At 49.9% G+C, this 14489-nt stretch overlaps 1 protein-coding gene across 4 annotated transcripts in view; it reads right to left on the bottom strand.

Annotated features, from left to right (window-relative positions):
* Nucleotides 1-14489, bottom strand: part of MYH11 (myosin heavy chain 11) — a 115541-nt gene that overhangs the window by 40269 nt on the left and 60783 nt on the right. For 2 of the 4 annotated variants that reach the window (XM_036307815.1, XM_036307817.1), the window contains exons 6-10: nucleotides 14251-14271; nucleotides 12001-12093; nucleotides 9063-9126; nucleotides 7088-7186; nucleotides 4366-4509 (exon numbers count right to left, since the gene is read on the bottom strand). In XM_036307815.1, the coding sequence (XP_036163708.1) occupies nucleotides 4366-4509; nucleotides 7088-7186; nucleotides 9063-9126; nucleotides 12001-12093; nucleotides 14251-14271 (421 nt within the window). The remainder of the gene's footprint in view (nucleotides 1-4365; nucleotides 4510-7087; nucleotides 7187-9062; nucleotides 9127-12000; nucleotides 12094-14250; nucleotides 14272-14489) is intronic. The other 2 variants (XM_036307816.1, XM_036307818.1) reach the window with 1 other exon arrangement.

Raw genomic sequence — 14489 nt, 5'->3', positions numbered from 1 at the left:
ACTGTCCAGTGCTATACTCATGGTTTGTATATGTGCTGCCGAAGCGAGCACTATACTCATGGTTTGTAAACTGCGGATCTAAACTAGGGATCGCTGACAGGCCTGCAGAGCCCAGGGAAGCAGCCTAACTCAGGGTTTCTCAACCGTGGCCCTAGTATAGGGCCATCGCTGTACCATGTTTAGCCGCATCCCTGGTCTCTAACCACTAGATGTCAGTAGTGCTCCCCTTACATGGTTATGACAACTAAAAATGTCCCGTCACCCCCCTAGTGCAAACCCCAGCTTTGCCTCTCTGAGCCTCAGCTTCCCTATCTGTGAAATGGAGATGGACACAGTAGCACCTGCTTCGTGACGTCTATGTCAGGAGAGATGATCAAGCAAGGGGCCTGCCCCAGTGGGTGCTAAATAATGGTAGCCACCTGTAGTGGGTTTAACAGTTACCCCCCCCCCCCCAAAGATATGTCCATCCGGAACCTTGGAATGTGACCTTATATGGAGAAAAAGATCTTTGCAGATTTAATTACATATCTTAAATGAGATCACCGTGGATTAACCTGGTGGCACTAAATCCGATGACAAGTGCCCTGAAACACAAGAGGAAACACAGTGGGAGGGGATATGCCAAGGGAGGCTGAGATGGGAGTGATGTGCCTACTGGCTGAGGAGCGCCAGGGATTGCAGGCAACACTAGGAATCAGGAGACAGACATGGGCTGGATTCTCCCGAACAGCCTCCAGAAGGAACCAACCCTGCTGAGACCTTGATTTTGGACTTCCAGCCCCCGGAACTGAGAGAGAATAAATTCCCATTGCTTTAAGCCACCCAGTTTGTGGTGACCTGTTACAGCAGCCACAGGAAACTAATACACCACTCTTCATTACTGAGGCATAAAAGTGAGTTTCCAACACATGGCATGTGTCCTGCCAGGGCACACAGGATAGTGATCTTAGGTGGCATGAGAAACTTATTAAAAATTTTAATAGTTAGGTATTTATTCTAATTTATTGGAAATAATAAAACCAAGGCATACAATTAGTGATTTTACAGAAATTGTTAAGACAAAGCCCAGAGCAGATGAGCTGTAGAAATCCACCTCTTCATAAAAATATTCTGCCAACAATACAGATGGAACCCGGAAGTAGCATCAATGACTGAAGTCTGGGAAATGGATCTAGTCTGTGCCTGGGGGTGTCCGGGGGCCAGTGGCCAGTCCTGTCCTTAGCAGCCGTGTGGCCTGAAGTTTTGCCATCTGAAGGCCCATAAAAACTCCCACCTCATGGGACTGTCATGAGGATTAAATGTGCCTAAACATGGTCAGTGCTCAATAAACATTATTGCTATTATGTCATACTAGAGGCCCGGTGCACAAATTCGTGCATGGGTGGGGTCGGCAGCCTGCCCCCATGGGGGCCAATAGAGGCAGAGGGGGCGGATTGGGGGCGGGGCCCGCCAGGGGGAAGGGCCACGGGCAGTTGGGGGGGTGGTGATCAGGCCCCGATCGGCCGGATGCATCATAGTGACCAGTTGTTCTGGTTGCTTGGCTTTTATATATAGAGGTTATTATTCCAGTCCTACACTGTTGCTAGCTCTCTGTGACCTGGGGTGAGTATGCCTCCCTCACTGAGCTCCGGGAAACAGAGGGTCATGGTCACCTAGAGCCTTATGAGGCTCTAGGGCTCGAGCCTCACCCCTTACGCCCACCCCCATTCTCCTTCAGCCTCTTTGTGAAGGGTTGGGAGTAGCTCTAAATTTATAACTGGGATTGATGTACAAATAGTCTAAGTCCATGTCCTGTGGACCTCAATCATTCCCACACCCTCATCTTAACGCTTGCTCTACCTGCATACTATCTGCTCCATTATTTCTTTAACATTTTTCTTTACATCCGCTTACTTCTCTTTCTTTAGATTTATGTTAATAGGAAACTAGCTCTATCTTAAGTAAAAAATGAGCTTCCCTTGCCGTAAGTACATAGCAACTATAACAATAAAAAATGTTATCAAATTCTAGCAAGGTGCGGGGCCTGGGCTCTACTCTTGGGGTTAAAAGGGGGATTTGCGAGTACCAGAGAGGAGCTGATGACCGAGTGGGCCCCAAACTGCTACTCCCTCTCTGAAAGTCATCTGAACAATTGAAGGGAGCAGGGAAGGGAACTGTGTCTCATGGTGGGATTCTGCATCATCGATAATGATGTGAGTGCATTTTAGAATATACTAGGCTCCCACCAGCCCTGGTACCAAACCATGACTCTGACAAAGAATTTTAAGAGTTTAAAGGACAAAAACCACCTTCCCACAGACAAACGCAGAGCACAGCAAGTCACAAAATAGGGCTTGGGAATCCACAAGACATGAGAGTGAGTCCCAGCTCCACCAGTAACTTGCTGTGTGTCCTTGGGCAAGTTCCTTCACTTCTCTGTGCCCAGTTTCCTCTGCAAATTTGGGATAACAGCAGCCACTTCACAGAGTAGTTGTGATTAAATAATGCATATAAAGCACTTAGTATATTGCTTTGTCCCCTGGTATCTTCACTTTAAATACAAGCATTTCCATATAAGCCAATGTTTTTCTAAAACAATTTAAATAGCTCCATCATTCTACTTAATAAGGTCAAACAATAATTTAATAAATCCTCTATCAATCAATATTTTAGTATTTTAGTATTTTAGTTCCAGTTTTTTTATTATTCAAATAAAACTGGACATGGTACATTAAAAAGGGGGGCGGATTTAGCAAATGCTTGGCACATAGCAAGTACTGAGTCATTAGTTGCATTTGTCTAAAGCAAAAGATTAGAAGCAAAACTGATTCATGTCCCAAATAAAATGAATTATTCTTGGAGAGCCCAGGTCATTCAGAAAGGGATGTTAACCTTGAATTCTGATATGGAATCCTGGCCAAAATCCACAATCACAATCCATTTGTCAACTGACCCGTGGAACCTTCTTTTTCTGGGCCCCCATTTATCTCAAGAGGAACTGCCCCTCCCTATTGCTGCGTTTCAGCAACCTTAGCGCTATTCTGGGGCTCCAAAGGGGCGTGGGAAGGAAGGGAAATTTTCCACAATCCTGCCCTGGTGTTCCAAAAAGAGAATAACCTTGAACACTGGGGCACATCTAACCCAGAAGGAAAAGTGTTTCTTGAAGCACAGTGTGGAGACCAAGGGTATCTCTTTGAGCTGCCCTATTCTCAAGGGCAAGTGTGTCTCTTGGTCGGTGGTTGATGGCATCCTATATAATAAAAGCCTAATATGCAAATCAACCAAACAGTGGAACAACCGGTCACTATGACATGCACTGACCACTAGGGGGCAGACGCTCAACACAGGAGCTGCCCCCTGGTGGTCAGTGCGCTCCCACAGGGGGAGCACCGCTCAGCCGGAAGCCGCACTCATGGCTGGTGAGTGCAGTGGTGGTGGTGGGAGCCTCTCCGGCCTCCATTGCAGGCGGGTGGTAAGGAGGGAGGGGTCCTGGACTGTGAGAGCCCCAGGCTGTGAGAGAGATGTCTGACTGCTGCCGTATATCCGACCCCACTGGGGATCGGGCCTAAGCCAGCAGGCGGACATCCCCCGAGGGGTCCCAGACTGCAAGAGGGCTCAGGCCGGGCTGAGGGACTCCCCCTCCCCCAGTTAATCAATATTGGTCTATCACCAGACTGGCTTTCCAGGAAGAGCCCGAATAAACTCACCGCCTCAATTATTCACTGTCCCATATCCTCTGCCCACATGTTCTTGAGGAGGCCAACTACCTCTCTACCTCCAGGTCCAAGAACAGAACAGAGGCCTAAGCTACTCAGAGCTTTCCACAACCCTGGCTACAATGAGTAGCTCAGGGATATCAACATCAACCTAGGGCAACGATAAGAGTCAATGAGACTCCATTGAGGAACTCAAGCAGAGAATCCACTCTGCTCTTTTCTGTTGGACGTAAACCCAGAGGATGTAAGGGCTGGAGCTGCAGCAGCCATTTTGCTGCCAAGACACTACAGCCTACCTAAAGTCAAGGTTGTTGAGAGACCAGGTTCTAGAGACAACCTTTGCACCCCTAGAATTAACTATACCTGAAACCAGTGTCCCTGACTTTTCAGCGCTGAGTGAATCATTTTCCTTTTTTTGCTGAAGACAATTTTGGGTCACTTGTAACTGAAAGAGCCCTAATTTATGCAGACACTTTTTAAAAACACCAACAAACCACCTACAGTAATTCCTTTTCATTCTCCTGTTTTGTTTAGGGGGAAGGGACGTTGGGGAATTCAGAGAACAGAAATGTGTCCTGACCGGAGAAGAGCCCCTAGCTGATTCCAGAGGAACCGAGAGCAAGAATCCAGGTCCCCTCGCCAGCCCCCGCCTCAAGGTGTGAAGACTTACACAGCTGCTCCTCTTCATTGAAGCCCATGATGCCCATGGCCTCCAAGGTTTCCTGGAACATCTCATCGTCCTGGGCAGCGGGGATGGGCACATAGCCATTGGAGAGGAACGTGTAGTTGCTGAAGCCCTCCAAAAGCAAGTCACCTGGAAGGAGGGGGAGGTGGGGTGTGGTCAGGAAGGCACACAACTACTTTGAACAGCAGACTGGAATCTGGTAAAGGGTCTGGACTATCACAGTTTCTGTCCCCTTCCTTCTGCATCATCGCATAGACGGCTTCTCCAGTCACCACTGGCCTCCTGCGTTGGGGCAGGTTATGCACTGCCCAGGGTACCCTGAAATTCAGCCTTGGCTCCACCGGCTAAGCCAGGACCCCTGACACGGGGTTGCACTGACCCAGGAGGGACACCTTTATCTCAATTGCCCAAAGGCACCCTGCCTTCAGGAACACAGGTGTCTGGAAAGCTAGACCACTCTTTAGTCGTCCATTTATTAAATTTTATAAAATAAAATCATATATGCACATGAATTTTTAAAATCAATTACTACCAAAAGGTTGATCATAAAAATGCCATTCTCTGTCCCACCCCTTCTCCGACTCTCACCTTACCCCACAATAACTGCTTTTATCTCTTTTAGCTGTTTCTTTTGGTAGTTACCATGATCTCTACATATATAATAAGCTTATTGTACGTAATGTGATGTTGCTATATCATATATAATAGGCTATTTCTGAATATGTCAAAATTAGATATTATCTATTGACGTCCTACCATGGTGGATAAAGACTGAGCTCTCTTACACTATCCTCCCTCTCCACCAACTATTTCCAGTTGAATCAGTAGATAAGGTTTCTGTCAGGGGTTGGCAAATCTGGCCTGCTGGTTGTTTTTGTACATAAAGTTTTATTGGAACACAGCCGCTTCTATTCCCAGTCTACTGGCTATGGCTGCTGTCCTACTACAAAGGCAGAGTTCAGTAGCTGTGACAAAACCATACGGTCTGCAAAGCCTAAAATATTTACTACCTGGCCCTATAGCAAAAACATTTGCCAACTCCTTGCTTATATGGTTTCATCTATTTAACATCGTTTTCTGTAATGTCATGATTACATACATTTGTACCTCAGCCACCACCCCTTTCTCCCCCCAATTTATAACTGCTTCTTTTTCTTGCTTTTATAGCACCCTCCAAGACATCAAGTGTCCTCTTCCAGATCAACCTTTAATTAGGCTGGGAAGGGAAGTCAGTGAGATACTTTTATTTTAAAACAGAGGTCTTTCATGGGTCAAGTCACTTGGAAGCTACTTGATCCACTCAAGGTCAAATTGACCCGACACCAGTTAACTCAAGCCCTTGGATTAACCGAAATGCCTTATTAAAGTCACAAGGAATTTGGGTCTTTGCCAAGACCTCATTATCCGGACTTTGGATACATTTAAAATAATTTATTTTCTCTAAACACCTAACCTCTTGCAAGATCTACCATCAAGAATACACACGGTTCCTGGGAATCTTAGCTGCTAGCCTCACCCTTACCTAATTTCGGGAAGACCAGCAACAGAGCACAAAACTAGAACCCAAGTTACCAAACAACCAAACTGTTGACTTTGGTGCTAAAGAGAAGAAAGGATGTAAACATTTCTCCCTGGGCCACCCCATAGTGTAACTATTAATTTACCTATTTGTGGGTGTATAGCATCCGTTCAGCATGCCCCCTTTAATCCAAAATTCCTCCAGACCATCAAGCATCAAGAAGAAACAATGAATACTGCCCCCTCTAGTGGTGGCATATTGCAATACACCGAATTCTTAACCTAAATAACTAAAGGGGGCCACAAAAATGACGGGAAGTAAAGTTTGTATTGTTTTCCTAAAGTTTTAGTCTTAAATTTATCACTAGAATGTAGACTGTATCATGTACCTATATTTATTCGTATGTTCCTTTTTTAGAGAGGCGATTTATATATTCTTTTAAGAATTAGTAGAAAACTACAGGTCGAGAATGTATCACTTCCCAATGGCAGAAAGCATAAACTTTTTATGGAAAACAATATTTTCCCTACAACAGAGGTCAGCACACCTCCTATTTCTGTAAATAAAGTTTTACGGGAATACAGCTGTGCCCACTGGTTTATGTATCACCCTTGGCTGCTTTTCCATTGTGTACAATGGCAGAACCCAGTAGCTGTGACAGAAGCCATGTGGCCTGCAAAAAGCCTCAACGATTTACTATTTAGTCCTTTTCAGAAAGTTTGTGAAACCCTGTGCCCTACACAGACCACTTCAAAAGTCACTTTCAAAACATATGTAATGAAAAGTGCCTAGTCCCACCTCCCCTCCAAATTCCTTAAAACATTGTATCTTATATACTTGCAAGTTTTATCAACTGACAAATATAGCCATTGTCTCTCTCCCTTCCTGGAAGGCACAGATTGTGTCTAATTGAACTCGACGTCTCCAGGTCTAATTGGACTTAATGATCTAATGCCGAATTGGACTGGATGTCTACGTCACATAGTAGGTGTCAGTAAATGAGAACACCTGAACAAAAGCCACACTCACTCTCTGAAAGGAGATGACGAACGATGCATCTGCCACCCAAAGATACAGTTCTTTCCCTGGAAGGATCTCAGGCTGTTTTAATAGCCGATCAGCGGACCCCGGATGATGATGACGGGAAGGGCTGAAACCTCCCAACTCGCATCCTTGCCAGTCACTTACTTTTCATCTTCTCCTTGGCTCCAGCAATCATATAGTAAAAGATGTGGAACGTCCTCTCGTCCTTGGCTTGGCGAATCGCCCGCGACTTTTCTAGCAGATCTGGTTTGGGAGGAGTTAAGAATTCTGGGGATACCATGGGTGTGCCCCTTGCAGGAACTCAACCTTCTTCCCCAGTCCCTGTTGCACGAGGTGCTGGAGGGAAAACCTCCAGGACAAGGGAAAGGCTGCCCAGAGGGTTCTGAAGAGCCGTACTGACGGCCCGAGTCAAGCCATCCACCCTGACTCACCCGGGGCCAACCTTCTGGTTCTGGCTCAGGGATCCAAAATGAGACTACTGGGTACAGCCACAGTCCCCAGCCCAGAGAGACGTGAGGGGAACAGAGGGAAAAGGAATAGCATAAAAAGACAGGAGTCCAAAGACCCCAACAACCATCACCGACTCCCCTTCTGTAGAGTGAGCTGTCTTTACATGCTACAGAGTAAAAATAATTACCCTCTCTATGCTTTAGTAATCTCTGTTCTGTTTTACACGCATTGTCTCATTTAAGCTTCACAAACCCTCCTAGGAAGTAAGTATGAATAATATTTGCATTTTCCACATAAAGAAACTGCAGCGCCAGGAGGAACATTTCCCAGGAGAGGGCACAGCTGGGTGAGGGCCGAAACACCAAGCCAAGGGGCTGGGCTTCACAGAGTGGGTGCCAGCCCCGGCGGACTGCGTGACCGTGACCCAGAGAACTGGCCTTGGAAGAGAGACTGCAAACCCTGCCAGTTAGTCTAAGGAGAGCTGTCCTGCTATGGCTGGGGTGGGGTTCCGGGTGGGGGTGGGCAACTGGGCATGGAGACCATTGAGGATGGTGGGGAAGGGCAGATGGGTGGCTGGGCTGTTGTACCAGATGGAATAAAGAGACCGTAAGTCGCCTCTCGTGGGCTCTTAGCAAAGGTTAACTAACCATAATATCACAGCCACCACGAATCAGAGGCTCACTTCGGGCCAAGCACCGTGTGAAGGGCCGTGCACGTCATTTATTCAACCACAATTCAAGTACAGCGCCACAGGTAGGTGCTGCCATCATTCCCACTTTACAGGTGGCAAAACTGAGGCTTGGAGAGGTTAAGAGACTCACCCAAGCCCTGCAGCTCATGTGGCAGAGCTGAGACCTGGACCCAGACCCATGCCATTCCAAAGCCTACCCTGTTATCCTGGGCACCAAATGCAACCACAACACTCCCCTGGGTCTTGTCAGTGCCAAACAAACGGTCCACAAGCAGCCATGGGAAGATAGTACCCGTGAGCCCGCGCGGCGCCTGTAATGCTGCTACGTTGATCAGTTACTAAACCCCAGATGTGGTCCCCAAGTCCAGAACCTTCTAACTGGGCTCCGCTTCACCACCCAGATTCTCCAGAGATGCTCTGTGCGGCCTGTGCAGCATGACCGTTCCCCTGGGAAAGCTCGATTGCTGCCCGTTTCCTGCCTGTGGGCTGGAGCTGGTCACAGGGCAGCTCTCTAAGAACAAGAGGCCTGGGGTTGGCCTTGGACCATGGCTTGATAAGGATGAAGTGAAGTTCACACACTAGCCAAGACTCAGCCAGCCCTTACCCCATCCCTGGCATGGTTCTGAGAGCTTTGCGTAAGTTAATTCACTTTATTCTTCCCACACCTCTAGGGATTGGTATACTATTCCCATCCCCACTTCACTGGTGCAGCACAGAGAAGTTGAATAACTGGCCCAAGGTCACTCAGCTTGGGAGAGGCCAACCCAGAGTCAAATGCCGGCTATTTGGGGTTCAAACCCTGGACAGCCACACCACAATGCCTGCTACTAAGGGAGAAGGCCCCCAGGGTCCGAGGGTTTTGAGGGACGGAACCCTGGGGATGGAGGGGCAGCTCTGGTGCCTTTCTGGGCCCCCTCAGGCGCTGCAGGAGGTTGGCTGGGCAGGGCTCCCATGGGGCCCAGGCTCAGCAAAGGATACACGTCTCAATGTTGGCTCCCACGATGTAACCCGTGACGTCGAAGTTGATGCGGATGAATTTGCCCTGCCGAACGGGAAACACAGGAAATGGTCAGTTCCCCGGCCTCAGCCCCTCATCCATTCCTGCAGGCAAGTGGGCAGGGAGATGGCAGGGAGCATTCGAGGGGCAGGGGGGACCCCACAGCCTCAGAGTCTCAGAACGCACTGGTTGCAAGGAACCACCATCTCTGAGCTGGGATGACCCAGGGCCTACGGAGCCACAGAACTTATAAAACACTTTCACTCAGCTCTAGCCATGACCTTCAGCCCGTCACAGCTACCCCCATTTGAAAGGCGGGACAACTGGGGCCGAGAGAGCCGCCCAATGTCCTAGCGCTCCTAAGGGGTAGAGCCATCAGGAGGAGGCATGTTTGGCCACTTTCATTGGCTGGAGGGCTCCCTCCGTTCATCCAGTTGCAAAACAACCTCCTCTGGGGGGCGGGTGAGCGTGGACAGGGACTCCAGCACCGCCTATCCCAGCAGGCCTGCATCGGAGGCTGTTTGGGCAGGTCTGGCCCTGCCCCCCGGCCCTGCGGCTCATCAACTGTCTTAACCGGGAGAACTTGCCCAACCCACCTACCTCTGCCTCAGCTGAACCCCCAAACCACCCCTCCGCCCCAGGCCTTTACCTACTTTCCAAAAGCTGACAAAGGATTGCATCCTTTCCGCCCACCCCGCTGCACATGGTGGGAGGTATTCACCGGGGTGGACACAGCCCCCTAGGTTTGCTCAGGTCTTGGCAAAACCCTCACTCTCCCCATCAGGAGGTAGGACAGTAGGACGACTGGGCGGACCAAAGTCATGGCAGCTGACACAGAAAACCTGCTGGTCCTGGGGGCCACCCCCCTCCCTCCCTCCCAAGAAAGCATGGGCACCGGTGAGCGGAGCACATGTTCGGCATTAACTTCGGATTTGCCCTCACTTATGTCTAGAAACTAACTTTACGCTGGTTTGCGACACACAAGTGCAGTGCTTCTCAGTGGAGGCAGCACATCTGCCATGAGGACTGTGGACATCTGGGGGCGTGGCTGATTGGGGTGTCACAGGATGGTGGGGGCCACTCCTTTTAGCAGACGGGGGCCAAGGCTGCTGAGCATCCTGCAACAACCGGGAGAATCCCAGCCAGCAAGCGCTGTCCACGTCCCCTGTGACTTTCCAATGTCCCATCTGACATTCAGGGAAGTGAAAAGCCTGTTTGTAATTAGCTGACCTAGAGCCTGACCTTGTTTCAGATAAACACACAGACATGTTGAATGCTGTTCAGAGAGAAGCATGTCACCGCCATGCGACCTTCTAGAGCAAACTGTTCTTTGGTTCAGAGCTTTCCCAAGCGTATTTCGGAAAATCCCATCCCAGGCATCAGTCCCCAGACCACCTCCCCCGGTGGGCCTGCATTTGCAGCCTCCGGGCCCCAGGATCCTGGATGTAAATGCAGGTGTGTGACTGCCCCACTGTGTCTGCTGAGGTCAGTGGTTCTCAACCTTCTGGCCCTTTAAATACAGTTCCTCATGTTGTGGCCCAACCATAAAATTATTTTTGTTGCTACTTCCTAACTGTAATGTTGCTACTGTTATGAATCGTAATGTAAATATCTGATATGCAGGATGGCCTTAGGTGGCCCCTGTGAAAGGGTCTTTCAACCACCAAAGGGGTCGCGACCCACAGGTTGAGAACCGCTGGCTTAGATCCTCTGGCCTGAGCACTGACAGGCTGACATGCACAGTTATGAATTGTTTTACTTCTCCTTGTAGTAAAGGCATCATGCTAATTTGCTTTCATCTGATGTGGTAGGAAGTTATCTGCAACTCTAATTTTGGGAAAGGAAAGGGGACATTGCAGAGTTATTTATTATAAAAAGTGGGTCTTGAGGCTGGCAGGGCTGGGGACCGCTGTGTGAGTGTAGAGGACACAGGGGTGGTGGGCAGAGCAGCTCCAGGGGACAGAGCAGAGGTTTCCACCAAGAGGTTTTCCCAGGGTCCCCTCCCAGGCGCGTGACAGCTCAGAGGGGCCCCTGCAAATCAGCAGAGGCCCCCAGTCATGTGACATCGCAATCAGCACGCCCCCAGATTTCCAAAATCCTCAATTTTTCCTCAGAATCCCCACTCTAACCTATCTTTCTGATTCTCCTATGGAAGCCACTCTTTAATTTGTGCAACAAAATTTTTCTGTCATCAACCACCCACTTTCAGGGTTCTCCTGTCCCCTTTGCGCTCAGGTGGAAAGGACAGGCCTTTGAAGCCCGGGGAAGTGTGTGTGGGAAGGTGGCGCCACTGCCTTGTTGACTATTGGCTGCCCAACTAGACCACAAGCTTTATGAGGGCTGTAACCACACCTGAATTGTTCACCATGATCCTGTGAGCCTAGTTCAGTGCCTGCTATACAGTAGGTGCTTAACAAAAATAAGCTGAGCAAATTAAAAAAAAACCACAAACATTTAACAATGGTATGCATAAAAATACCTACCAGAATGACTGTATGCAGTAGGTGCTTAATAAATGTTTATGAAGCATGTACGTGCCTGGTACCTAGTAGGTACTCAATTCATGTTTTGCCGCATAAATGAACGAGCATTGGATATAAGTGTCCGGCACATACTAGGTGCTCATAAATATTTATAGAATCAGTTATGAATGTCAAGTGCCTAGCAGGGTGCCTCGTACACAAAAGATTCTCAACGAATATTTGTTGAATGAATACTGGATGAAGGAAGGAAGGAGTGGCAGGAGCCCTTGAGGGTTGTAAGGTCACGACGGAACTGAAAACAGAGCAAAATGTGGCCTGTGCCTCTGTACCTTCCACCCCAGGCTCCCCTGCAAACACATACTCGGCTTTCTCGGGCAAGAGATGGCAACACAGGACCCGAGCCTTTTCCCGAAACCCACACGGCTTTGCTACTTACGAATCGCGAGGAGTTGTCGTTCTTCACTGTTTTGGCGTTGCCAAAAGCCTCCAGAATCGGGTTTGCTTGCAGAAGCTGCTTTTCCAGCTCTCCCTAAAATTCATTCATATCTAGTTACTGGAGAGAGAGACCCAGGCACTGATAGCTCTACCCTAGATGGATGTTGTCCCCAAACTCAGCTCTTACCCCACAGGTCCTCTCCCTCCTATCTCCTACCCCGCCTGAGAGCCCAGCACTCATGTCCACATTTACTCGAGGGTTTTGGAAGCGACGACTGGCTGAGCTGGTAGCTGGGCCCTGTTCCCTAGGAGGCCACTTTTTCCTAGTGGCCGGCTCATGCCTGCAGCATCCAAGCCAATCAGAACTTCGCACCACACAACAGCGGGGATGTCATGTACATCACAGTGCAGGGCGCTCCATGGCGGTGAGCAGCCTGCTCCACTGCCCACGGCACTGCTGCTGCTGTTTAACAAGCAACCGTCTTCACGCTAAACCACTCCTGATGGTTTTAGTGCGGTTTTCTGGTAAGTTGCAACGTCTCCTTTTGTGGGACGCATTTCAGGAAGGCTCCCAGGGAAGATGCGTAAGGAATGTGCAAAACCCACCGGAACGCTTCTAACCAACTGCGGAACAAAGCTTCAAAGCAGGTTCCTGAGCTCCATTCAGCAGGTTAAATGCAGCGGAGGCTGGACCAGCCCACCGGCCCTCCCTCCGAGGGGCTCTGTGCACAAGGCAGTCACGTGGTTAACCATGGCAGCAAAGGGCCAACGAGCTAAGTGATGCCGGGAAGCGAGGAGCTGCTCCTTGCCTAGCCCCAAACCGTGGCGGCGGCAGCCTGGCCCGGAGGCCTCCCTGTCCAAGCTCTTGTCCAGGTCTCGCTGGGGAGTGGTGGGTGCTGAGGGTTCTCTCCTGGTTCTGTCTGCTGATGTCCCTGTCCCCCCCCCCCCACCTTTTTTTTCCAGGGCAGCAGGGCAGGGTGAAAAAGAAGCCGGGGAAGTTCTAAAGGGGGAAAGGGAGGGAGTGCCAGCTTTCTGCTGCACACCAGGGCAGCTGTCCCTAAAGGGACACGACAGGAAGCTGCTGTTTGTGTGTGTTTATCCATATGCCTCCTCCTCTGCAGCCCCCAAAGGAGGTGAAACCACGGTGTCATCTCTGTGAAACCCCAGGCACTAGTGGGATGAGTGCCCTGGAATTGGGGCTTGTGGAAATTTATGATGAGAGCGATGGGCTTTCCTTGGCTGGTGGGGAGGTCTACAGGGATCACTTTGTCAACATAAACTTGGGATCCCTATACCCACAAAAAAGTCCTTTTCTAGAATGGCAAGTCCAGCTGGTGGGGCCAAAAGGTCCTTCTCAGGAGAGCCCTCAGCATGGGGATCTGGTCCAAACCACTCATTTTATGGAGGAGACTATAGGCCAGAGACAATAAGCATCTTGGTTAAGGTCACGCGGGAGCAGACCCCAACTAGAATCCTGACTCTCCTGACACTGCGGCCCAGGGTCTAACTGAGATGGATTGAGTGTGATCCCCTGCGGGTCTCTTCCAGGCTGAACCCCACATGCCAGCCCCCCCAAGCTCTGCGTTAGACATGAGTTTACATACGCAGAGGTCCGAGCAAGACCCGGTTATATGTCGCATAGCTGGGGCCTTACCCTGCCACCAAAGCTAGTGCATCGCAACCGCTAAGACCCCCGTCTCGGGAGCCTTAGTTCAAGCAACCAGCATGCAAGGAGAGAGACACACTGCACACGCATGCACAAAGACACACCAGTGCCAGGGGGCAGGGCTCGGGGAGAAATGTAGGATGATGGCAGGGAGGAGGCATGCCACAGCGGTGCCATTACTGTCAGTCAAGCCAGGGAAGCTTTAGGGCCAGACAATCCTAAAGCCTTCAACCAGACGGGATCGATGTCTCTAGGGCAGTCCAGGCTGGGGTACTAGTGGTGGGCACGTTGGTGGGGAGTGTGGGGGATTCATTCTGAACCGGGGAAACCCATTACGTGTTGGAGGATGACTCTGGGGCTTCCAGTGGGAGTCCTGCGGGTGGCCACCGCACCCCCACACCCCGCGCTGGCATCGGACGCCCGCAGGACAGCATTTGGGTGCGTTTGTTGGTTTGGGTGGTGAACCTCGGGGCCTAGCCCATTCTACCATCAGCTACGGGGCTCAGTGGGTGCAACAGGACCATGCAGATCTAAATACACTCCGTGCCTCCCGTACACACCAGGAAAACACTCCCAGTTACTCACGTAGGCAAGAGATGGGCCTTGCTGCAGTTGAACAATACAGTATAAAACAAACGTCAGTGTTATTTCAGTCACACGTACATCAGGGCTGGAGACATCTGCTTTCAGTACCCCCAGCGGCCGGCACTCCCCAAGATAACCAGGACAGCAGCAGCTCTTCTGCGATTCTGTTTCTTTCTCTCAGGTTTGCTCACTCCCATGTCTAACAACTTATTGACCCAAACATTTCAAAGGTTTTGGTA

This window comes from Myotis myotis, unplaced genomic scaffold, assembly GCF_014108235.1.
Source record: "Myotis myotis isolate mMyoMyo1 unplaced genomic scaffold, mMyoMyo1.p scaffold_m19_p_5, whole genome shotgun sequence".
In the NCBI taxonomy this organism is placed as follows: domain Eukaryota; kingdom Metazoa; phylum Chordata; class Mammalia; order Chiroptera; family Vespertilionidae; genus Myotis; species Myotis myotis.
The sequence above is the reverse complement of the archived record's forward strand: the minus strand, read 5'-3'. Positions and strand labels throughout refer to the sequence as shown.